At 38.8% G+C, this 26,614-nt stretch overlaps 1 protein-coding gene across 1 annotated transcript; it reads left to right on the forward strand.

Moving 5' to 3' along the window:
- Positions 1-9,326: 9,326 nt before the first annotated feature.
- MYL3 (myosin light chain 3) lies at positions 9,327-25,040 on the forward strand. Its single transcript, XM_066340385.1, has 6 exons — positions 9,327-9,492; positions 18,595-18,622; positions 22,321-22,470; positions 23,571-23,744; positions 24,368-24,445; positions 25,000-25,040. The coding sequence occupies exons 1-6, from the start codon at positions 9,364-9,366 to the stop codon at positions 25,026-25,028; spliced, it is 588 nt and encodes a 195-aa protein (XP_066196482.1). The 5' UTR covers positions 9,327-9,363; the 3' UTR covers positions 25,029-25,040.
- The last annotated feature ends 1,574 nt before the right edge of the window (positions 25,041-26,614 follow it).

Raw genomic sequence — 26,614 nt, forward strand, 5'->3', positions numbered from 1 at the left:
TTAATATATATATTTAAAGATAAATTAATATATGTAATAAAGTAATATCTATACCATATAAAATGTTTCTAAATAGTAAATATTTATATTAAAATATAAATAAACAAATATAATAAAATGAAGATACAATAAATAGAAAATATTTTAACGAATTGATTTATATTTAAATAATATAATAGTAATATTATATTATATTGTACTGTATTGTATTATATTATATTAGAACATAACATAACATCACATCACATCACATAACATCACATAACATATATTATTATATGTAATATTAATACAATATTATATTTAAATAAAGTAATTAAATAATAAAATATGTTAATATAGATAATGTGTATATACAAGAATATTTATTAAAAATATTAAAAAATATTTTCCTCCCCTCCCTGGAATTTCTTTGAAGGAACAATGCTGTGCTACTTCCAGTTCCAAACCCAGGAATAAAGAGGATCGGCTAGGAATAAAAATCACTGATAAAATAATTGATAATAATAATAATAATAATAATAATAATAATAATAATAATAATAATAATAAATTAAATACTGTAAAAATTAAAAATTAAAAATAAATTATAATAAAAAGGAAAAATAAAGGTAAAGATAAAAATCAAATTAAAACAAGAATAAAAATAATAAATGTAAAAATAGAAGTAAAAATAAAAAATAATTTAAAAATAAAAAAATAATAAATAATAAAAATTAAAATTTTAAGGTTTTTTCTTTAGCTATCACACCAAAGAATGTCTCAGCTCTATTTCTGGCGTTCCAGCTGCCGGGACGCAGAGCAGAGGATTTATCTGCTCTAAATTTAGCCCCTCAAACGGTGGCCAGCAGGAATCCCAGCAATTGCAGGGATTAGCCTGGATAAACTGTGTTTGATATGTCCTCGAGACAAGCAAAATATCCCTATTCCTAATCATAATGGAGGATCTGGAGGCTCAGACTTGGATTCAGAAGAGCAAAGGGAGGAAATAAATCCCGGCGGCAGAAAATTCCTGAGCCCTGGATTCCCATCCAAAGGTTTTGTTCTGTGCCCAGGTTCGTTTCCCACCAACATTCCCAGACAAAAAAAAATGTCCAAAATGTTGATTTTTCACACCAAAGCAAAGGGACGGACAGAGAAATCTTCCTGCTCTTTCCACAGAGTGAAACAACAGGGGGAAAAAAAAATCCCTGGATCAAAATTTCAAACCTGAGGAATTGAAGTTGTGTTGAAAACTTTTGGTTGAAATCTGTAGGGAAAGGGTCTGGAAAATCTAGCTCCAGACTGGAATGGTGTCTGGTTAAACTGAATAAAATAAAATAAAATAAAATAAAATAAAACGAAGCAAAGCAAAACAAAACAAAATAAATAGAATAAAATGAAATGAAATGAAATACAATACAATACAATACAATACAATACAATAAAATAAAACAAAGCAAAACAAAACAAAACAAATAGAATAAAAATGAAATGAAATACAATACAATACAATACAATAAAATAAAACAAAGCAAAGCAAAACAAAACAGAATAAAAATGAAATGAAATGAAATAAAATACAATAAAATAAAATAAAATAAAGCTTTTAGTTCAAGTTAAACTAAAATAAACTGGTTAAACTAAATTAAAGCTTAAGTCAGACTTAAATGTAGCAAATGACTCTAATTAAAAATTAGAAAATAAAGGAAAAAAATTTAAGTGAAAAGGTGGCCAGTGGTGATTAGGGATTAACTGGGATCCGTTTTCTTTTCCAATGGGAAAATGTGTCCCACCCACACTGAGGGACTCCAGGAGTTTGTTTTGATTTTTTTTTAGGGTTTTTTTAATGTTAATATTATTGTAGTGGAGTTTTTTATGGATTTTTAGGTAAACAAAGTGAAGTTTATTAGTTTATTTGTAGGTTTTTTTGGCTTTGTTGTGTTTTGGGGGGTTTTTTGTTTTGTTTTTGGGGGTTTTTTTCGTTTTTTTTTTTTTTTTTTTTTTTTTTTTTTTTTTGTTTTGTTTTTGTTTTTGTTTTTGTTTTTGTTTTTTTGTTTTGTTATTTGTTTTCTTTTTTTGAGGGAGACCTGATGAACTTCTAGTTTGACTAGTGCCGTTGGAGAGGTGATAACTTTTCTTTTTTTCATTTTTGGTTATTGTCCAAAATCTATGTAAACCCAAAAATAAACCAACCATCTCCTTTTGTCCCCCATTTCGTGTCCCCCATTTTGTGTTGTCCTGTGACACAGGAGAGCTGGAGAGGGACTGGGGACACGGGATGGAGGGACAGGACACAGGGAATGGCTTTGAGCAGGAAGAAGGAGATTCAAATGGGATTTTGGGAATTAGGAATTCCTGCCTGGGCTGGAATTCCCAGAGCAGCTGTGGCTGCTCCTCAGTGGGATGACTGGGGAGGGAAGGATGGAGGAATTGATTTCCATGGAATAATCAGCAGGGGGCTTCCTGGAATTCCATCATTCCCGCTTTTCCTGAGGGAAAGCAGGACCTGAATTCCCAATAAACTCTCCCTGGTTTTCCTCCTTTGGAAAACAAGGATAACGAGAAAGAACTTCCATGTTTTCCACTTGGATGGAAGCTGAATCCAGGGATGATCAGACCATTGGATAATCCCAAGGATTAGGAATTTGTAGGAATTCTTTAGAGGGATTTAGGGTTTGGTGCCTCTGGGGCAGGGCAGAGTGGTTGGGATAGATGGGGATTGGGAAGGAATTCCTGGCTGGAATTCCCAGAGATTTGCAGCTGCTCCAGGATCCCTGGAATGTCCCAGGCCAGGCTGGATCATTCTGGGATTGTTGGAACTGTCTCTGTTTTATTGATCCATGGATGGAACCAGTTGACTTCAAACTTTCCAACCCAAACCATTCCCTGATTCCACAATAAATTGGAAAATCCAGCAATTTTCACTCATTCCTGTAATGCTCAGGCATCACATCAGGGCTGGGAATTTTGTCCTTGCCCTGCTGGACTAAATTCCATCCCTGGAATTTTGCTGGACTTTTCCACCTCTGGATTTTCCTCTCTTGGAAGGAGCTGCTGAGCTTTTCTAGACACATTATTCCCTGCAGTGGGAAAAACGTGTTTCATGGAATTTCACAGCCTGGAATCCAGGGATCCAGGAGCTCCCAGAAGAGCCTCATTCCCAAAATCCGCCAAAAACAACATCGAGGGGGGAAAGAAGAGAGCAGGAAGCATTCTGGAAAAAATGGGTTAAACACTGCGGAAGTTTCATTTTTTTCCCGTTTTAATGAGGGAATGGGTGGGGTATAAAATGTTTCCCATCCTTTTCATCCCCTGGGATTCCCTTCTCTCCGATTCCGGGGAATTCCCGCAATGCTGAGCGCTCTCCTGGCAGGGGAAAGAGGAATCCCGGGGAAATTCCTGTTTGCAAACATTCCCCGGGCTGTTGGGATTGTGTTACAGCCATGGATTTCTGCCAGGTGTGGGAAACGCCTGGCACAGCTGGAATTCCATGTGTAAAATTCCACGTGTTTTCCTTCCTGCTTGGGCCTATCCCAGCACAAGCTCAAAGGATGATTTTTAAATTTTTTTTTTTCAGGAATATCCTATGGATATTTGTCCTATATCCATAGAATTATCCTATGGATTTTTTTCCTATATCCATAGGAATAACCTATGGAATTTTTCAGGACTATCCTATGGATATTTGTCCCATGGAGTTTTTCAGGAATACCCTATGGAATAACGAACCAGGCCTTTACCAGGAAATTCAATGGCTTTGCCTGGAGTAGACATTGGGATAACAGTGAGGATTGTGGGGATGAGGGAAGAGCCCTGGGTTTGTGTTCTCCCTGTGAAGAGGATCCATCATTATCCCGCTGTCCTTGGGCCAAAGGGAAAGGAGTAAATGATCCCTGGAGAGTTCAGTGATCCTCCCTGGGGAAAAATGCACATTGAGGATGGACTCAGAGAATTCCAGGATGGCTTGGGTTGGAAAAGACCTTAAGGATCACCCAATTCCATTCAGGAACACCTCCCACTGCCCCAGGCTGATCCAAGCTCCATCCAGCCTGGCCTGGGACACTGCCAGGGATCCAGGGGCAGCCACAAATCTCTGGGAATTCCAGCCCAGCCAGGAATTCCCAATTCCCAATCTCCCAGCCAGCCCTGCCCTCTGGCAGTGGGATCCATTCCCTGTGTCCCGTCCCTCCATCCCGTGTCCCCAGTCCCTCTCCAGCTCTCCTGGAGCTACTTTAGGTACCCTCAGCTCTCCTGGAGCCTCCTCCTCTCCAGGGGAACATTCCCAAATTTCCCAGCCTGGCTCCAGAGGGGCTCCAGCCTTTGGATCAGTTCCGTGTCTCTCTCTCTCTCTTATCCAGAGAATTCCAGCCCCAGGTTATGCAAAGTTACAAAGGCCAAGGATGAACCAGCCTCAAAACGTGACTTTAAAAACGAGCCGGCAGCTGCGGAGGCTCAAAAATATCCCGGGAATGGCCTCGGATCCTCTTACAGCGCCTGGGATGGGCGTGTGGGAGGGAAAAGCCAGAGGGAAAAAAATCTGGGAGATGTAAAGTCCTTAATGAGCTGTTTACAAGGGATCAGGTCCCGGGGCTGTGCTGACAAATCCTCACCTCAGGATTAATTAACAATTAACGGCTCCTTCATCCAGTCTGGACTGTCAAGAAGCAAAACTCAGCCTGACCAATCAGACCTCAGGATTAATTAACAATTAATGACTCCTTCATCCAGTCTGGACTGTCAAGGAAAAAAACTCAGCCTGACCAATCAGACCTCAGGATTAATTAACAATTAATGGCTCCTTCATCCAGTCTGGACTGTCAAGGAAACGAGCTCAGCCTGACCAATCAGACCTCAGGATTAATTAACAATTAATGACTCCTTCATCCAGTCTGGACTGTCAAGGAAACGAGCTCAGCCTGACCAATCCCCCTCCACTGTTGGGGGACATGGAAAGAACCCCCTCACCTGTAAGGATGTGAGGTGGAATAGAAAACAGGAAGTTTTTTTTTGGAGATCTTGACTTCTGGAGTTTTTGGGATTTGGTGAAGGATTGGGAGAGCAGAGGAACATCCCTGTGACCCCAGTGGTCAACTCAGAAATCCATCAATCTGTCCTTCCCCCCAGGAGAGGAATGTGTTTACCAAAATTCAATCTTTGTTTTTGTTATAACGCGTGAGAACTCTCTGCTCTGAGCATGAAAACATCAGAAGAAAAAAATCAGAAAAATTTAGGGGACAGTTGCCGCCTCTCCAACCCCACTGGGCAAACTGGAAATCCATCAATTGTCCCTCCTCAAGAGAGGAACGACAGACAAGGACAGTTGGCCATAACGTCACTTGGTTTACATGGAATCTGTAACAAAAACCTCCACTACAAAAACTCAAACACCAGAAGGGAGAAAACGATCAGGGCGATGACCTTTGGGTGTTCCCTTTGACCCCAAATCCAGTCCCAGAGTTTGGTGCTTTTCCCGCCTCCCGGGCTGAGCATTCCCAGGATTTCGGGTCACTGGAGGACACAGAAAGAACTGCACTCACCCATCAGGATGTGAGGGGAAAAAGAAAACGGGAAGTTTATTTGGGGGGATCTCGACTTCTGTAGTTTTTGGGGTTTGGTTGAGGATTGGGGGACCAGAGGAACATCCCTGTGACCCCACTGCTCAAACTGGGAGTCCTTTAATTGTCCCTCCTCAAGAGAGGAGCAACAAACGAGAAGGACATTTGCCACAACGTCACCTGTTTTACATGAAAATCTGTGAGAAATTAAAATGTGAGAAGGCTGAAAATGATCAGGGCGATGGCCTTTGGGTGTTCCCTTTGACCCCAAACCCAGTCCCAGAAATTAGCGCTTTTCCTGCCTCCTGGGCTGAGCATTCCCAGGATCTCAGGTCACTGGAGGAAGACAAGAAGACCCATGTTCACCCATCCGGATGTGAGGTGAAAAATAAAATGGGAAATTTATTTGGGGGGATCTCGACTTCTGGAGTTTTTGGGGTTTGGTCAAGGATTTGAAATTCCAAATGGAATTCCATGGATGTTCAGGGTGGATCAGAAATCCATCAGTTTGTCCTTCCCTCTGGAAAGAAATGAGTTATTTACCAAAATTCAATCTTTTTTTGGAGAAAAACTCCTGTAGAAACAAAAATCAGCCAGAAGGTTAAAACAATCCTGGTGACAGCTGATCCCGGGACATTCCTGGTGTGTCCATTGTCCCCTGGCCGCAGCCTCAGGTCGGATTTCAGCTCCGCAGAGAAGGGAGAGGAGCCCGAGCCTGAATTCCAGCCCGTGACAAAGGCAGGGGGATATTTTTGGGGATGTGACGTCGATGTTCCGCCCATTGGCATTCCCAAAAAAAAAAAAAAAAAAAGAAAAAAAAATCTCTGAGTTCTCTTTGGATCTTCCCTCGGAGGTGCAGCGACACTGATTTAAAGTAATTTAAGAAAAAATTCCCTTTAAAATTTTCCCTTTAAAATATTCCCTGTAAAATTTTCCCTTTAAAATTTCCTATTAAAATTTTCCTTTAAAAAATTTCCTATTAAAATTTTCCTTTAAAAAATTTCCTATTAAAATTTTCCCTAAAAAATTTCCTCGAAAATTTTCCTTTAAAATTTTTCCTAAAATATATCCCTATAAAAATTGCTTTAAAAAAAATTCCTTTAAAGTTTTTTAAAATTTCCTTTAAAATTTTTCTTTTCAAATTTCCTTTAAAAAATTCCCTTATAATTTTCATTTAAAAATTCCCCTATAAAATTGCCTTCATAATTTTCTTTAAAATTCTCCCTTTAAAAATTCCCTTTATGGTTCCCTTTATAATTTCCTTAAAAAAAATCCTTTAAAAATGTCTTTTAAATTTTTCCTTTAAAATTTCCCATTTTAAAATTTCCCTTTAAATTTTCCCTTAAAAATTTTCCTTTAAAATTTCCTTTAAAAAATTCCTTTAAATTTTACTTTGAAAAAATTTCCCATTTCCCCTCTTTATTTTTCCCATTTCCCCCCTTTATTTTGTGTCTCCCAGCACAGGTGGAAATACCCATTTTTTTCCCTTTATTTCCCATTTTTTCCCTTTATTTTTCCCATTTTTCCCCTTTATTTTGTGCCTCCCATGTTTTGATGAATTGGGATTTCTCCTAAATTTCCCATCCATTTTATTTTTTTTTTAAAATTTAATTTTTTCCTTCTAATTTCCTCATCTGTTTATTTTTAAAATTTTTTTTCTTCTAATTTTCCCATCTATTTTTCTTTGTGTTTTAATTTAATTTTTAAAAATAATTTCTCTTTTTATTTTTAAACCACTTGGAATTATTCTCTTTTTGGAACATCTGGAACTGAAGCAAAAAACACCAAAAATCCAAATTTTTGGATTTTTGGGTCATAAATCTTCTGAAAACTCATTTTTATTTTTAACTTTCTGTGGACATCTCCCAATTCCTCACTGGGGGAAAAATTGCAAAATAATTTGATTTATTTTATCTAAATTTGGGACATCTTTGGTGTGTCTGGTTTAAAAAAAATCTAGAGAATTTCCAGGGATGTTTCAGAAGGGAAGATGAAAAATAAAATATAAAATATAAAATCACAAATTAATTCGGTTTTTAAAAAATTTTTGGACAGAAAAATCCCCAAAATATTCTGGAGAGGGAGAAATCAAAAATATGGAAATGGATCCATTTTTTACCCAAAATAATCTGAATTTTGAAAGCCCCGGGTTGGGGTTTATTGGTTTTTGGGGGTTTATTTTTTTCTTATTTATTTTTGGGCATATTTTAAATTTATTTTCAGGTTTGTTTATTTATTTCCAGGTTAATTTTTCAATTTTTTTTTGAGATTATTGTTCAAATTTATTTTTCGGTTATTTATATTCAGGTTTATATTTTTATTTATTTTTCAGTTGATTTTTAAATTTATTTTCAGGTTTATTTCTTAATTTAATCTGGATATTCTGCCCCTAAAATCACTTTGTTCCACTGGGGATACTGGGAATGTCACTGGGAGAACTGGGAATGTCACTGGAGGGAACTGGGAATGTCACTGGGAGTACTGGGAATGTCACTGGAGGGAACTGGGAATGTCACTGGAGGGAACTGGGAATGTCACTGGGAGTACTGGGAATGTCACTGGAGGGAACTGGGAATGTCACTGGGAGAACTGGGAATGTCACTGGAGGGAACTGGGAATATCCCTAGGGAACTGGGAATGTCACTGGGAGAACTGGGAATGTCACTGGAGGGAACTGGGAATATCCCTAGGGAACTGGGAATGTCACTGGGAGAACTGGGAATGTCACTGGGGGGAACTGGGAATGTCACTGAGAGAAATGGAAATGCCACTGGGAGAACTGGGAATGTCACTGGGAGAACTGGGAATGTCACTGGGAGAACTGGGAACGTCCCTGGGGAACTGGGAATGTCACTGGGAGAACTGGGAATGCCACTGGGAGAACTGGGAACGTCCCTGGGGAACTGGGAATGTCACTGGGAGAACTGGGAATGTCTCTGGGGAACTGGGAATGTCACTGAGGGCACTGGGAATGTCACTGGGAGTACTGGGAATGTCACTGGGAGAACTGGGAATGCCACTGGGAGAACTGGGAATGTCACTGGGGAACTGGGAATGTCACTGGGAGTACTGGGAATGCCACTCAGGAACTGGGAATGTCACTGGGAGAACTGGGAATGTAACTGGGAGAACTGGGAATATCCCTAAGGAACTGGGAATGTCACTGGAGGGAACTGGGAATATCCCTAGGGAACTGGGAATGTCACTGCGAGAACTGGGAATGTCACTGGAGGGAACTGGGAATGTCACTGGGAGGAACTGGGAATGTCACTGGAGGGAACTGGGAATGTCACTGGGAGAACTGGGAATGTCACTGGAGGGAACTGGGAATGCCACTGAGAGAACTGGAAATGCCACTGGGAGAACTGGGAATGTACCTGGGGAACTGGGAATGTCACTGGGGGCACTGGGAATGCCACTCAGGATGTCCCTGGCCGGGATTAATCCCACCTGGATCCCTTTTCCAACCTCTCCCTCGTCCCCTCACCCCAAAAAAACCCCAAATTTGATCCTGCGCCGAGCTGGCCCTAAACTCCCCTCCTCCAAATCCCAAATCCCTTTTCCAGGGAACTGCTAATCGGGAACGACGGCGGATCCAAGGACACCGATCCCCAAAATAGCCCCGGGTCCCGCGTTGTCCTTTTATAGCCCCATTGTGCGAGGTGACACGCGTGACACATGCCAATGTCACCGCCAGGTGCCACCTCCAGAGGGGATAAAGGTCCCACCCCACAGCCCGGGATTGTCCCTGCCGCAGCTCCAGCAGCTCCTCTTCTCCTGGGTTTTTTTTTTATTTCCCATCTTTTTTGTCCTTTCCCCAATCTCCATGGCTCCCAAAAAACCCGAGCCCAAGAAGGCCGAGCCCAAGAAAGAAGAGCCCAAGAAGGAAGCGGCCCCAAAACCTCCGGAGCCGGAGCCCAAAAAAGAAGTGGAGTTTAATCCGGCCTCGGTCAAGGTGACGGGGAGTTGGGGATGCTGGAGGGGGAGTGGGAATGAAAGTGCTCCAATAATTGGAAATCCTCAAAAAAATTGGAAATCCTCAAAAAAATGGAAATCCTCAAAAAATTTGAAATCCTAAAAAAAAAAAAAAAAGGAAATCCTCAAAAAATTTGGAATTTAAATAAAAGAAAAAAAAGGAAATTCTCAAAAAATTGGAATCCTCAAAGTCAGGTGGATTATTGATCCTCTGGGGGGGAATTGGAGCTGGTGGAGGAATTAAGGTAGTGGGAATTGGGATCCTGAAAAAATTGAAATCCTCAGAGTAAGGGGGATTGGTCTGAGGTGGGGGGATTGGAGCTGCTGGAAGGGTTGGGATAGTGGGAATTAAAATGCTCAGAAAACTGGAAATCCTAAAAAACCCTGAAATCCTCAAAAAAAAGTAAAGGGGATGAATCAATCCTGGGAGGGATTGGAGCTGCTGCAGGGGTTGGGATAGTGGGAATTAAAATGCTTAATATATTGGAAATCCTCAAATAATTGGAAATCCTCAAAAAAATTGGAAATCCTAAAAATATTGGAATCCTCAAAGTAACGGGGATTAGTCCTGGGGTGGGGTGGGGGGGGGGGGGGGGAATTTGAGCTGGAATAGAGGGAATTTGGAATCCTCAAAAAATTGGAATTCTCAAAATAAGGGGGATTAATTGATCCTCGAGGGGATTGGAGCTGCTGGAGGGGTTGGGATAAGGGGAATTAAAATACTCAAAAAATTGGAAATTCTCCAAAAATTGGAAATCCTCCAAAAAAAAAAAAAAAAAAAAAAAAAAAAAAAAAGGAATAAAAAAAAATTGGAAATCTTCTGAGTAAGGGGGATGAATCCTGGGGGTCAGGATTGGAACTGGTGGAAGAGTTAGCAGGAATTAAAATCCTTAAAAATGGAAATCCTCAAAGTAAGGGGGATTGGTCCTGGGGGGAATTGGAGATGGACTAGTGGGAACTGGAGTCCTGAAAAATTGGAATCCTCAAAAAATTGGAATTCTCAGAAAATTGGAGTCCTCAAAGTAAAGGGGATGAATCAATCCTGGGAGGGGTTTGGAGCTCCTGGAGGGATTTGGGATAGTGGGAATTAAAATCCTCAAAAAATGGGAATTCTCAAAATAAAGGGGATGAATCAATCCTGGGGCGGGGGGTGGGGGGGAATTGGAGCTGCTTCAGGGGTTGGGAGAGTGGGAATTAAAACGCTTAAAAAATTGGGAATCCTCAAAAAAATTTAAATCCTCAAAAAAATTTGAAATCCTGAAAATATTGGAATCTTCAGAGTAAGGGGGATTGGAGCTGGAATAGAGAGAATTGGAATCCTCAAAAAATTGGAATTCTCAAAGTAAGGGGGATTGGTCCTGGGGAGGAGAGGGGGAGGGGGAATTGGCATCCTAAAAAATTGAAATCCTAAAAAATTGGAATTCTCAAAACAAGGGGGATTAATTGATCCTGGGGGGGATTGGAGCTGCTGGAGGGGTTGGGATAATGGGAATTAAAATGCTCAAAAAATTGGAAATGCTCCAAAAATTGGAAATCCTCAAAAAAAAAAAAAAAAAAAAAAGGAAAAAAAAAAATGTAAAAATTACGAGTAAGGGGGATGAATCCTGGGGGTCAGGATTGGAACTGGTGGAAGAGTTAGCAGGAATTAAAATCCTTAAAAATGGAAATCCTCAAAGTAAAGGGGATTGGTCCTGGGGGGAATTGGAGATGGACTAGTGGGAACTGGAGTCCTCAAAAATTGGAATCCTCAAAAATTTGAAATTCTCAGAAAATTGGAATCCTCAAAGTAAAAGGAATGAATCAATCCTGGGAGGGGATTGGAGCTCCTGGAGGGATTTGGGATAATGGGAATTAAAATCCTCAAAAAATGGGAATTAAAATCCTCACAAAATGGGAATCCTCAAAGTAAAGGGGATGAATCAATCCTGGGGGGGGATTGAAGCTGCTGGAAGGGTTGAGAGAGTGGGAATTAAAATGCTTAAAAAATTGGAAATACTCAAAAAATTTTAAATCCTCAAAAAAATTGGAAATCCTAAAAATATTGGAATCTTCAGAGTAAGGGGGATTGGAGCTGGAATAGAGGGAATTGGAATCCTCAAAAAATTGGATTTCTCAGAGTGAAGGGGGATTGATCCTGTGGGGGGGATTAGAGATCCTGGAGGGGGAGCGGGAATTAAAATGAAAATGTTCCAAAAATTGGAAATCCTTAAAAAAAAAAAAAAAAAAAGGAATCCTTAAAAAATTGGAAATCCTAAAAAAAATTGGAATCCTCTAATTAAGGGGGATTGATCCTGAGGGGTCAGGATTGGTCCTGGGGGTGGGTTGGAGCTGGAATAGTGAGAATTGAAATCCTCATTAAATCGAAATCCTCAAAATGAAGGGAATTGGTCTTGTGGGGGGATTGGAGGGGGTCAGGATAATGGGAATTAAAATCCTCAAAAATCAACTGGGAATTGGGTTTGTGCCGGAAAGGAAATGACCAATGAGGGATAAAACCTGCAAGGGACAGGGACATTTCTTTGTGAGGCTTCGTCCTTTGGGTTTTGTCCTTTGGGAAAAGAGATTGTCCTTTGGGAATTGTCTTTTGGGAATTGTCCCTTGGGAAGGGGGAATTGTCCTTTGGGAATAGGGTTTGTCTTTTGGGAGTTTTCCTTTGGGACTTGTCCTTTGGGAATTTTCCTTCAGGAAAAAACAAGATTTTCTTTTGGGAATTGTCCTTTGAGAATTGTCCTTTGGGAATTGTCCCTTGGGAAAAGGGATTGTCCTTTGGGAATTGTCCTTTGAGAACTGTCCTTTGGGAATTGTCCTTTAGGAAAAGGGATTGTCCCTTGGGGATTTTCCTTTGGGAATTATTTGTAACAGAGCAAGAAATCAAATCCCAAAGAATTCAGTTTTGGGGAGGTTTTGAAGGAAATTACTCCAGACTCGGTGCCATGATCCCAGAACGATTCAATTGGGAAAGAGGTGAAATGAATCCTAAAATCCCTGTAAATCTTTATATATGGGTGAAAAAAAAAAATCAAATTATTTGTAACAGAGCAAGAAATCAAATCCCAAGAAATTCAGTTTTGGGGAGGTTTTGAAGGAAATGACTCCAAAGTTGGCTCTGGAACAATTCCATGACCTTGGGAAGGAATTTTGGGATGGGATCCAGCTCCTTCCAACCCCTCTGTGCTCAACATTCCAGAGATGGGAAAGGACAGAACAAAGGGAATTATTTCATTAAATTTAATAATTATTTCCCTTGGAGGCACTGGGAGCTCTGGACACCCCGACTTTTTGTGGGAAAATCCACCAGGAATTTGTGACTCAAAATGGTCACAAAATGGTCACAAAATGGACCAAAAATGGGAAAAATGGGAAAAAATGGGTGAAAATGGGAAAGGAGGTTTCAGAATTCCTGTTTTTCCTGGTTGCTTTTCCATCTTCCCATGCAGAAAAAGAAAGGAAGTTTTTTTCTTTCCTGTATCCCTGCAGGGTTTTTTCTCATGGACAACAGCCTCGAAAAATCCCCAAAAATCTGCTCCCAAAAAATAATTCCTGGCTGGTTTTTTTCCACCCAAGGACAGGGAAAAAATGGGATTTATTTCTGTTGGAGGCACAGGGAGCTCCAGGACACCGTGATTTTGTGGGAATATCCACGGGGATTTTGTTGGATCATCCACTGGGATTTTGTGGGAATATCCACAGGGATTTTGTTGGATCATCCACTAGGATTTTGTGGGATCATCCACTGGGATTTTGTGGGAATATTTATTGGGATTTTCCCCTTTTTTTCCATTTTTTCTCCACTTTTTCCCATTTTTTTCCCCATTTTTTCCTCATTTTTTCCATTTTTTCCCATTTTCCTCCATTTTCCCAAATTGGGATCATCCACTGGGATTTTGTGGGATCGAGGGCAGCAGGGATGGGTTGGCATTAGAAAGAAACAAACCCCAAACCCAAACTGGCATCACTCAAAAAAATCTTTATTTTAATTTACTCAAAACAATTCCATGCTCCAAGATTTTATTTTTATCTTGGGAAAAAAATAATATTAATTCCTGTATTTTTTTAATATTGCACAAATATTTGGGAAAATTCTGATTTTTTCATGATTTTTTTTTTTTTTATTTCAATTCAATTTGGCATTATGAAGGTGGCATCTATTATAAATATCATACATCAATCACAGAGTTTTTTATCCCATTTTTAAGGTGCTAAAACTTGGTCTGGAATTGCCAACTGAGGATTTTTTATCCCGGTCACCCGACCTGGAACATCGACGTCACCTCATCCAATTTTAGCCGTCGAAACGCTGCAGCCAAATCCCCAAATTCCCAAATTAATTCCCGCTTCATCCTCCTCAATCCCAGCATCCTCCAGGGGTCACTCTGGGAGTTTGGGCAAAATGCCAAGAGATGAACTCCCACAGGTTTTTCTCCTTGGTCATTCCTCAAAATTTAAATTCCAAAATCAATTTTCCTCGGATAAAACTCGTGGAGTTGTTCCTACTTTTTGTGTCCTTAAAAATCTCATTTTACAGATTATTTTTGATGGAAAATAAAATTATATATATAATATATTATGTATATTGGCTTATTTTTGATGGAAAATAATGAAATACATATACTATATTATATAAAGTATTAAAATAGGTATTATAATAATATATATAATATATTTTATATATATATTATATTATTTTTCATGGAAAATAATAAATTCTTCTCTGTATTAAAGAGCTTCCCCATCCCAATTGATGAAGAATTTCTTCTTGTCCATTATTGGAAATTTCAATCCAAAAATCCATTTTTTTCCCAGATTAAAACTCCAGGAGCCGTTCCCATTTTTAATGCCCTTAAAAATCTCATTTTACGGATTATTTTGATGGAAAATAAAATTATATATATAATATATTATGTATATTGGCTTATTTTTGATGGAAAATAATGAAATACATATACTATATTATATAAAGTATTAAAATAGGTATTATAATCATCTATATAATATATTTTATATATGTATTATATTATTTTTCATGGAAAATAATAAATTCTCTTCTCTATAAAGAGTTTTTCCATCCCAAGGGACGAACTCCCAGAGATTTTCTCCTTGTTCATTCCTGAAAAATCTAAATTAAAAACTCAATTTTTCCCAGATTAAATCTCCTGGAGCCATTCCCACTTTTTGTGTCCTTAAAACATCCCGTTTTTCAGATTATTTTTCATGGAAAATAATATATTCCTGGGAAAATTCTGATTTTTCATGATTTTTTTTTTTTTTCCCTTCGGCACAATTTGGAATGATGATGATTACATCTCTTAAAAATATTCTATATAAATCACAGGATTCTTATCCCATTTTTTAAGGTGCTAACAGTTGGTCCGGAAAAATAATTCTGCAGAGTGATTTTCAAAAATGCAGGAACTGATTTTTATTTTTTTTTCCAAGATAAAAATAAATTTGTGGAGGGTGGAATTGTTTAGATTAAAAAATATAATTTTTTTTTTTTTTTTTTTTTAATGATGCCAATTTGGGGTTGGGGTTGTTTTATTTTTTTTTTTTTTAATGCCACAAATTCCCCGTGGATATTCCCACAAAATCACGGTGTCCTGGAGCTCCCTGTGCCTCCAACAGAAATAAATCCCATTTTTTCCCTGTCCTTGGGTGGAAAAAAACCAGCCAGGAATTATTTTTTTGGAGTAGATTTTTGGGGATTTTTCGAGGCTGTTGTCCATGGAACATCCTGCAGAGATACAGGAAAGGAAAAACCTTCCTTTTTTTCTGCATGAAAAGATGGAAAAGCAACCAGGAAAAACAGGAATTCTGAATCCTCCATTCCCATTTTCTCCCATTTTTTCCCCATTTTTTCCCATTTTTTTCCCATTTTTTTCCCATTTTTTGACCATTTTGGGTCCATTTGGGATCCCTTTTGTGTCTCTTTTTTGTCCCTTTTTTGTCTAGACCTTGGAGAATTCCAGACAGGAAAAGGGAAGTTTCTCCTCTTGGGATTAAGAGAATTTTTTTTTCTCTTTTAAAGAGAATCTCCGTTGATTTTTGGGGTGATTTGGGGTTGGTTTTCTTGGCAAAGAAAATTGCATTTTTCCATTTATTCCCACCCCAGGGCTGGGATAATTCCACTCCATCCAACTCCTGAAAAATCCGGCTCCGGGAGCTGAAGCTCTTTGAAATATCCCAAAATATTGAAATTTCATAAAAAATAACCAGGAATAAATCCCAAGAAACTCTGGGATAATGGGATAAAGTGGGGACAGGAGAAAAATAATCCCAAAATATCCCTCCCTAACCCAATCCCACTTCCAAAGGGGCTGAAAATTTTCAGGGATCCAGGAACTTCTTTGGGAATTCCAGCCTAGCCAGGAATTCCTTCCCAAAAAATCCCCTCCAGCCCTTCCCCTCTGGAATTTTCAGAGCAGACAGAAAAAAAGGAATAAATTTTTTTGGGATTTTTGGACAAAAATCCCGCTTTGTTTTCATATTCCCGAAATATTTCACTTTGGGATTAAAGCTGGAATTCAGGGGGTATAAAACTGGAATTTTTGTTTTTAACTGCTTTTCCCTTTGGAGGATGATTGGATCAATGTTCATCCCAGGAGGAGTTGATATCCATCATAATTATCCATCATAATCATGGAAAATGGCGGGAATGTTGGGGATTAATGGGATTTAAAAGGTTTTAGCGGAAGGAAAAAAAACCCACCCTGGTGAGGGTGGAATATCCAGATGTTACCTCAGCCCCAAGATCCTGATCCTGATGGTTTTTCTGGCCTCTTTCCAGCTCCTGCATTTTTGTCACCTGGATCAGCGTCCCAAGGGATCCGTAAAAAAAAAAAAAAAAACCCAAACCAAAACCAACAACAAAAATCCCATTTAAAAAACCACCCCCCCAAACCCCCCAAAAAAACTTTCCAAAACACAAAAAAAGCCCCCCAAAACCCCAGAACTCACTCCCAAAAAACCCTCAAAAAAACCCCCCAAAACCCCCTGAAAAACAAAAAAAATCCCAAAATCCACCCCCCAAAACCCTCAAAAAAGAACCACTCAAAAAAACCCCCACCCAACCCCTCCCAAAAACCACCAAAAATCATCTAAAAAACCCCAAAACCCACCCCAAAAACCCCTCAACCCCCCCAAACCAAACAACCCCAAAAACCCTCCAGAAAACTCCCCCAAACCCCTCAACCCCCCAAAAAACCCTCAAAAAAAAAAAAATTCCCAATGTCCCCCCGCCTTCCTCAGCATCCAATCAAAACCCAGGAATGTTCTTTCCCTCTTGGAAAAGTTCCGTTGTCCTCCTGGACTCCCCGACCGTGGGGTGACAACGGCTTTATTAATAGGATCGAGGTCAGGAATTATTGGGATTGAGAAAAATTCCGGGAGATTGGAAACTGGGAATGGCGTCAACGGGGCCGAGGGTGGAGCTGACCCCTCCTGGAGGATACAGGAAAAAAAATAGGGAAAGATTCCAGTGGGATGGGGATCAGGGGGATGGTTCCCCAAAGTTGGGATTGCTGGGGGTGAGGAAAGTTGGGATGAGGGTGGTGGAAAAGTTTGGGGTTGGGTGTTGGCACAAAATGGGGAAAAGATGGTGGAAAAAATGGGGGAAATGGGAGAAATGTAGAAATTGGAAAAAAATGGAAAAAAGTTGGAAAAATTGGAAAAAAATGGATAAAAATGGATGAAAAGTTGGGGAAAATGGGGAAAAAGGAAAAAAGTTGGGAAAAGTTGGAAAAATTGGAAAAAAATGGATAAAAATGGACGAAAAGTTGGGGAAAATGGGGAAAAAGGAAAAAAGTTGGAAAAAGTTGGGAAAAGTTGGGAAAAATGGAAAAAATGGATAAAAATGGACAAGAAAAGTTGGGAAAAATGGGGAAAAAGGAAAAAAGTTGGGAAAAGTTGGGAAAAATGGAAAAAATGGATAAAAATGGACAAAAAGTTGGGAAAAAATGGGAAAAGGGAAAAAAGTTGGAAAAAGTTGGGAAAAATGGAAAAAATGGATAAAAATGGACAAAAAGTTGGGAAAATGGGGAAAAAGGAAAAAAGTTGGGAAAAGTTGGGAAAAATGGAAAAAATGGATAAAAATGGACAAAAAGTCGGGAAAAATGGGGAAAAAGGAAAAAAGTTGGGAAAAGTTGGGAAAATGGAAAAAATGGATAAAAATGGACAAAAAGTTGGGAAAAATGGGAAAAATAGGAAAAAAGTTGGAAAAAGTTGGGAAAAATGGAAAAAATGGATAAAAATGGACAAAAAGTTGGGAAAAATGGGAAAAAAGGAAAAAAACTTGGAAAAAGTTGGGAAAAATGGAAAAAAATGGATAAAAATGGACAAAAAGTTGGGGAAAATGGGGAAAAAGGAAAAAAGTTGGGAAAAGTTGGGAAAAATGGAAAAAATGGATAAAAATGGACAAAAAGTTGGGAAAAAATGGGAAAAAAGGAAAAAAGTTGGAAAATATGGAAAAAAGTGGAACAAATTTGGGAAAATGGGAGAAAATGGGAAAAAATGGGAAAATGGGGAAAAATGGGGAAAAAATGGGGGAAAGTGGGAAAAAGTGGGAAAATGGAAAAAAGAGGAAAAAACAAAAAAATAAGAAAAAGGGAAAATACAGGGGGAAAATGGGGGAAATGGGGATAAAATTGGAAAAATGGAGAAAAATGGAAAAAATGGAATAAATGGGGAAAAATGGAAAAAAGACAGGAAAAAATGTAAAAAACTTGGAAAAATTTTGAAAAAAATTAAAAAAAATATTGGAAAATATTGGAAAATATTGGAAAAAATGGGAAAAAACTTGGGAAAAGTTGGAAAAAATGGAAAAAAGTTGGAAAAAATGGAAAAAGGTTGGAAAAAATGGGAAAAATGGGAAAAAAGTTGGAAAAAAAAAATTTGGCGGAAAAGGGGGTAAATGGAAAAAAAGGACAAAGCAACCAGGAAAATCCTCAGTTGTTCTGAGGAAAATCCCCCAAGTACCTCCCAACCTTCCCAGGGATGAGAAAACTGAGACTGAACCAATTCCAGATTATCTGGGTCATTTCCCACTCTTTTCTTATCAGTTTTCTTATCTGCTTTTTGTCTCCTCCAGGTGGAATTCAGCCCCGACCAGATCGAAGGTGAGTGAGATTTATTTTCTCTTCTGGGCTCAGAAAATCCATCCCGGGTCCCAAAATGGACACAAAATGGACACAAAATGGACACAAAATGGGGAAAAGATGGAGAAAAACAGGGAAAAGTGGGGAAAATGGGGAAAATGGGAAAAAAATTGGAAGAATTGGGAAAAAAAATGGGGAAAATGGAAAAAAAAAAGTTGGAAAAAATCAGAAAAAAGGACAAAAAAATGGGGAAAAGTAAGAAAAATCCCTGGGAAATTCTGGGATATTTGAATAATTTTGGGAAGGCTTAGCTTTAATTTTTGGGTTTTTTTCTGCTCCTCCTCAAAAATCCTTTCCCCCCAAATGGAAAAATTTTGGGAAGGTTGAGCTTTAATTCCTGATTTTTCTCCTGCTCCTCTTCAAAATCCTTCCCCCACAAAGAAAATCAGGAAATTTGTGCCCCATGTCCAGGAGTTGCAGCCCCAAACCTGCCCAAATACAGGTTTTTCTTTTAAAAAACCTGAATTTCCAGGAGTTACCCCCAAGAAAAACAAAACAAAACCCTCCACAATAACAGCAACAACAAAACCCCCCCAAAATCAAGACAAAACCCCCTAAAAAGAAGAAAAAAACAAACCAAAAAACCCCAAACCCCCTCAAAATCAAAATCAAACCCCCAAGAAAACAAAACAAAAAATAACCACACAATAAAAAAAAAAAACCCACAATCAAAACAAAACCCCCACAACAACAAAATCCAAAAATCAAAACTAAAAACCCCAAGAAAACAAAACCCACAACAACAACAAAAACCCCCAAACAAAAAAACTCTCCCAAAAAATCCCGCAACAAAAAACTCCCCAAAAATCAAATGAAAAAAAACCCCCAAAAATCAAAACAAAACCCCCTAAAAAAATCAAAACACCCCAATAAATCAAAACAAAAACCCCCAAATATCAAACAAAAAAACCCCACAAAACAAAACAAAAATCCCTAAGAAGACAAAACTCCCACAACAACAACCCCAAATATCAAAACAAAACCTCCCAAAAAAACAAAGCAAAAATTCTACAACAAAAAAATCCAAAAAATCACAGCAAAACCCCCCTAAAAATCAAAAAACTCCCCAAAACCAAAACAACCCCCCCAAAACCAACCCAAACCCCTCCCCCCTAAAAAAACCCCCCAAACCAACCAAAAACCCCACAACAACAAAACCCCAAGAATCAAAACAAAAAATCCTGAAATATTAAAGTTAAAATTTCCTTAAAATCAAAACCAAAGCCCCAAGAAAAGAAAAGAAAAACCCTACAACAACAACAAAAAATCCCCCCCCAAAACCGAAATTAAAATTCCAATAAATCAAACCAAACCCCTCCCCCCCCAAATCAAAACAAAAACCCCAAAACCCCCCAAAATCCCTCAAAATCCCTTGGAAATTTGGGCTCTCAGGGATTTTTCTGGCTTGGGAACCCTCAGGAAATCTCTGGGTGGTGCTGGGTGAGGAGCTCCGGGATCTGGGAATATTCCCCATTAATTAATAATGCTAATTCCCCATAATTAATTAAAAATCAATTCATTTCCTATTAATTCCACCCCAACCCGGGAAAAAACAGCTGGAAAAGGGATTTTTTTTTTTTTTTTTTGCCTCAATTCCAATTCCAGTGAGGAAAAAATCCACGATTGCCCTCTGCTGGAAAAGGATCAGAGGGAAAATCCAGGAAAATCCGGGAAAATCCGGGAAAATTCAGAAAAAATCCAGGAAAATTCAGAAAATATCAGAAATTTGGGAATGTACTCGGCTGGAATGAGGGGCTGGAAAAGAGAAAATCCAGGAAAATCCAGGAAAATCCAGGGAAATCCAGGAAAATCCAGGAAAATCCAGGGAAATCCAGGGAAATCCAGGAAAATCCAGGAAAATTCAGAAATCCAGATTCAGGAATCAGGATTTAGAACAATCTCCCTGAGTTTGGAAAAGTGGGAGAGAAATAAAGGCGGGAAAAGGAGCAGATCCCAGGATTTAAAGCCAAAGGGATTTTTTTTTTGGGAGGGGGAGATGAAAAAAAAAGATGGATCGGTTGTGATTTTTTTGGGATCGGGGAAGTCAGGGATGACGGTGAAGTTAAAGGGTTAAGGATGAAGTGAGAGGATAAAATTAAAGGATAAATGATGAATTAAAGAATAGAGGATGAAGTTAAAGACAAAGTGACGAAGTTAAAGGTTAAAAGTAAAGGATAAAGGATGAAGTTAAGGGATAGAGGGTAAAAATAAAGGTTAAAGTTAAAGTTAAAGGATGAAGATAAAGGATAAAGAATTAAGTTAAAGGATAAAAGAGGAAGTTAAAGGATAAAGGATAAAAATAAAGGATAAAAATAAAGGATAGATGATAAAATTAAAGGATGAAGTTAAAGGGTAGAGGATAAAAATAAAGGATGAAATTGGAGGATAGAGGATGAAGTTAAAGATGAAGTTAAAGGATAAAGGATGAAGTAAAAGGATAAAGGATAAAGTTAAAGGTTAAAAATGAAGTTAAAGGATAAAGGAAGAAGTTAAAGTTAAAGGATAAAGTTAGAGGATGAGTTAAAGGATAGAGGATAAAGTTAAAGGATAAAGGATGAAGTTAAAGGACGAAAGATGAAGATAAAGGATAAAGGATAAAGAATAAAAAATAAATGATAGGGGATAAAATAAAGGGATAGAGGATGAAGTTAATGGATAAAAGATAAAGATGGAGTTAAAGGATGGAGTTAAAGGATGAAATTAAAGGATAAAAGATTAATTAAAGGATAAAGGATGAATTAAAGAATAAAGGATGAATTAAAGGATAAAAGTAAAGGATGAAGTTAAACGATGAAGTTAAAGGATAGGGGATGAAGATAAAGGATAAAGAACACAGTTAAAGGATAGGGGATGAAGTTAAAGGATCACAGTAAAGGGTCACAGTAGAGGATAAGGGATGGATTAAAGGGTCACAGTAAAGGATCACAGGTTGTTTCTGCTGCTCCCCGGGATCCTGCTCTGACCCTGCAATTCCAGCAGGGAAAGGGGAGCCTGAGGAACAGGAGAGTCTGGGCAGTCTGAGCTGATCCTACACTCACCCCATGAGAACCACGGACTCACTCCATCGGGGCAGGATCCCATTGATCCCATTGATCCCACTGATCCCATTGATCCCAACATCCCGTGTCCTCCAGCCCCATCTTCAGGGGATCAGTGGTGGGAAGGAGACCCCAACCTTTGATTGATCCCATTGATCCCAACATCCCGTGTCCTCAGGCACCATCCATGGGAGATCAGTGGTGGGAAGGAAACCCCAACCTTTGATTGATCCCATTGATCCCATTGATTTGACTGATCTCATTGATCCCATTGATCCCAACGTCCCGTGTCCTCCAGCCCCACATGCACAGGAGGGAACAGCAAACCTTTTTCTCTGGATCCTGCCCTGGGGACACCTCTGGGTGCTGTGTCAGACCCTGGGAACACCTCTGGGGTGTCCCTGTGTGTCCCTGAGTGTCCCAGTTTGTTCCTGAGTGTCCCTGAGTGTCCCTGTGTGACCCTGTGTGTCCCTGTGTGTCACCGGGTGTGTTTTTCCCAGTTAACAAGGAAAATAATCAGTTTAGATTAGATTTATCTTTATCCAAGGGCCACAACAGAATGAATTTCCTCCTGAAATCCTTTTTTTTTTTTTTTTTGCATTTTCTTTTCCCCTTTCCCAGAATTCAAGGAAGCGTTTTCCCTCTTCGACCGGACGCCCAAGTCGGAGATGAAAATCACCTACGCCCAGTGCGGGGACGTGCTGCGGGCTCTGGGGCAGAACCCCACCCAGGCCGAGGTCATGAAACTGCTGGGCAGACCCAAACCTGAAGGTTGGTGCCCTCCCCAGCAGGTTTTGGGAAAGGGAATTCCCAGAATTATTCCTGGAGAAGGTGAAGTCTCCGTTTTTTCAGTGTGGAGGAACTCGGGATATGGAGCAGCCTCTGACATTGGCAGCAGGAAGGGAGGGAAAAGTTGGTCTGGAAGTACAAGATAATTGTCTCAAATTGAGGGGAGTTAATTAATTTAACAGGCCCAGGCATCAATGTGTTTTTAAGTGACAAAAGTTTGCCTTTAAAAATTGTATTTATGGAGGAATTTACAAGTTTTTCCAACATTAACCACACTAGTCCTGCCATCACGGTGGAAATCCCATGGGTAATTCCCAACTCTCCCAGAATCCAACAAATCTTTTCCATTTCCAGGCTCTTCTCTCTCTCTTTATCCAACATTTATCACCACAGATCTTCCGTCCCATGGTGGATATCCCATGGTTAATTCCCAGCTCTCCCAGAATCCTCCCAAATTTCCACTTCCAGGCTCTTTCTCCTTTTATCCACCATTTATCCCCACAGGTCTGCCCTCACAGCGGTTATCCGGCAGTTCAATCCCAACTCTTCCAGAATCCTCCCAAAATTCTATTTCCAGGCACTTCTCTCCCTTTATCCAACATTCATTCCCACGGATCCTCTACCCCATGGTGGATATCCCATTATTATTCCCAGAATCCTCCCAAATTTCCATTTCCACACTCTTCTCTCCCTTTATCCAACATTTATCATCACAGATCTTCTACCCCATGATGGATATCCTCTTGTTATCCCCAGAATCCTCCCAAACTTCCATTTTCGGGCTCTTCTCTCCCTCTACGCAACATTCATCCCCACAGATCTTCCGCCCTTCGGTGGAAATCCCATTGACATTCCCAGAATCCTCCCAAATTTTCACTTCCAGGCTCTTTCTCCTTTTATCCACCATTCATCTTCTACCCCATGGCGGATATCCCATTATTAATCCTCCCAGACTTCCATTTCCACACTTTTCTTTCTTTTTATCCAACATTTATCCCCACAAATCTCCCATCCCATTGTTGGAAATCCCATGGGCAATTCCCAGGATCCCCCCGAACGTCCATTTCCCGGGTGTTTTCCAGAGATGAACTCCAAGATGATCGACTTTGAGACCTTCCTGCCCATGCTGCAGCACATCGCCAAGACCAAGGACACGGGCACCTACGAGGACTTCGTGGAGGGGCTGCGGGTCTTCGACAAGGAGGGGAACGGGACGGTGATGGGCGCCGAGCTCCGCCACGTCCTGGCCACGCTGGGTGAGGGAAAAATCCCCCTGTGGAATTTCATTCCGTTCCCTTCCTCACTCTTTATGTTTTCCCTTCGTGTTTTCCTAAATTCCTAAATTGCGCTCTTCCTAAATTCCCAAATTCCTAAATTCCTAAGTTCCTGAATTCCTAAATTCCTGAATTCCTGAATTGTGAACTTCCTAATTTCCTAAATTCCTGAATTGTGAACTTCCAGGATTCATAAATTCCTAAATTGTGCTCTTCCTAAATTTCTGAATTGTGAACTTCCTAAATTCCTAAACTGTGAGCATCCTAAATTCCTGAATTCCTAAATTGTGAACTTCCTAAATGCCTAAATTCCTAAATTCTCAAATTCCTAAATACCTATATTATGAACTTCCTAGTTTCCTAAATCCCTGAATTGTGAACTTCCAGAATTCATAAATTCCTAAATCGTGCTTTTCCTAAATTCCAAAATTGCGCTCTTCCTAAAATCCTGAATTCCTGAATTCCTAAATTCCTGAAATCCTAAATTCCCGAATTCTTAAATTCCCAAATTTCCTAAATCCCTGAATTCCTAAATTGTGAATGTCCTAAATTCCTAAACACTTCCTGAATTACCTGCTAAATCCAGGGATTTATTTTCCCCGCAGGGGAGAGGCTGACAGAGGAGGAAGTGGATAAACTGATGGCCGGGCAGGAAGACGCCAACGGCTGCATCAACTACGAAGGTGAGTGCGAAATTTTAAGGATTTCTTCAAATATTCCCAAGAAATTTTTAAATCCATGGAAAATCTGGAGCAAAACTTCTGCCTTTTAGCCCAATTCTGAGCCTGTAATTCCTCTGATGAACCCCGGAAGAATGATAGAATTATATTATATTATATATATATATATATAAAATAAAAAATATAGATATAAAATATATATTATAATATATATAATAAATATATATAATAAATATACATATAACAAATATATAGTATATAGATAAATATATAAAATATAATATATGATGCGTTATTATTTATAATTATATTAGATATTGTTATATTACATATTATTATGCTATGTTATGCTGTGTTATATTATATTATATTGTATTATATTACACTATATTACACTATATTACATTACATTACCTTATATTATATTATATTACGTTATATTATATTATATTATATTATATTATATTATATTATATTATATTCCCACATTTCCTCTGGAATTTCGCTTTCCAAAGGATAACTGATCCTTTTTTCCCTCTTTTATTTTTATTTTCCAGCTTTTGTGAAACACATCATGGCCAACTGAGCCCAGGTGAGTCCCCTCTAAAAGATAAAAATATTTCATTTCGGGGAGATGTTGATGGATTGATTAATTAATTGATTAATTGATTAATTAATTCTTTAAAAACAGCTTCCCAAGGGATGAAAAAATGTGAACGTAGACCTTGGGGGGCAATGAATTTTCAATTAAGCATTCATTAAATTACTGATTTATATCGATGGATTGATTTCCTGGTGAATAGAACAGGAAAAATGTTAAAAATATTCACTTTCCTTTGGATAAAAATAAAAAAAATTCCCAAACTTCATTTCCTGCTGGAATCCAGGCTGGGATGGGATTTAGGAGAGGGGAATGAAATGGAATGAAATCAAATGAAATGGAATGAAATTCAGTGAAATTGAAAAGGGAAATAAACCCTGCAGATTCTTTAGGAGGAAATTCGGGTTGAAAATCAGGGACAATTTTGGCAACAACAACAAAAAAATTAATAAAAATTAATAAAAATAATAAAACTTTCTCTGTCAGAGGAAATGTTTGGAGAGATAAAAATATTTCACTTCAGGGAGATGCAGATAGATAGATTGATTAATTAATTCATTAAAAACAGCTTCCCAAGGGATGAATAAAAGTAGACCTTGGGGGGCAAAGGATTTTTAGTTAGGCATTAATTAAATTAATTAAATGGGATGGGATGGGAAGGAAAAAGAAAAGGGAAAGGGAAAGGGAAAGGGAAAGGGAAAGGGAAAGGGAAAGGGAAAGGGAAAGGGAAAGGAATTTTCTATTTTTTTAGGATTGACTGGAAACACTCATTAATGATTTTATTTCCATGTGCATTTCCAAATCCCTGCTCCCAAACTCTTAATTAAACCCCAGGAAACAGAACTGAGCTAACAACGAGAGAGGGAGGGGAAAAAAAAAAAATAAAAACCAAAAGAAAAAGAGATAAGACGGAATCAGGAATCCTTACACCGCTGGGAGAGTAATTAGTGGTTTGCCATAATTCCAGCTCCCGTTTCCTGACCACGGATTGGTTTTCCAGGAAAAGGTTGGAGTTTTTCCAGCACATCCAAACCACGGCAGCGCCGAGGGCGTCTCCGCCTCACCCTCACAAAGAGGCAAAAATTCCCGATTTTCCTGGAAATTGCACCTTTCTCTGGCATTCCCTGGATTTTCCTTTGGCCAATCCATCAATTCTGATATCCTGGGAAAAGCTGAGCTCGGATTTTATCCGGAGGGTTCGGATTCCCTTTGTTTGGTTTTTTTTAGTCTTTTCCCCCTCGGCTCCGGTTTATTTTTAGGGCCTGGCTTTGGTTTGGGGTTTCTGGAGCTGAGCTGGTTGTGCCTGTGGTGACTTCTGATCGTGGGTGAAGTCGGAGTCACATCCGCATTTTTCCGGGAATTTTATTCCAAGATATAACTTCACAAAATATAAATAAACTAAAAAAAAATAACCCAGATTTGCTTTGGGGTTTTTTTTATTTATTCCTTTATTTCTATTTTTTTCCCTGTGAGAATTTTTTTTTTTTCCTCTTTAAGTCATTTATTTACCTTTGAACTTGAACTTTTCCAACTGGTTCCAAATTTTTGATGCCAAAGATCAGGAGCTTCGG

Source organism: Sylvia atricapilla, unplaced genomic scaffold (assembly GCF_009819655.1).
Source record: "Sylvia atricapilla isolate bSylAtr1 unplaced genomic scaffold, bSylAtr1.pri scaffold_76_arrow_ctg1, whole genome shotgun sequence".
Classification (NCBI taxonomy): Eukaryota; Metazoa; Chordata; class Aves; order Passeriformes; family Sylviidae; genus Sylvia; species Sylvia atricapilla.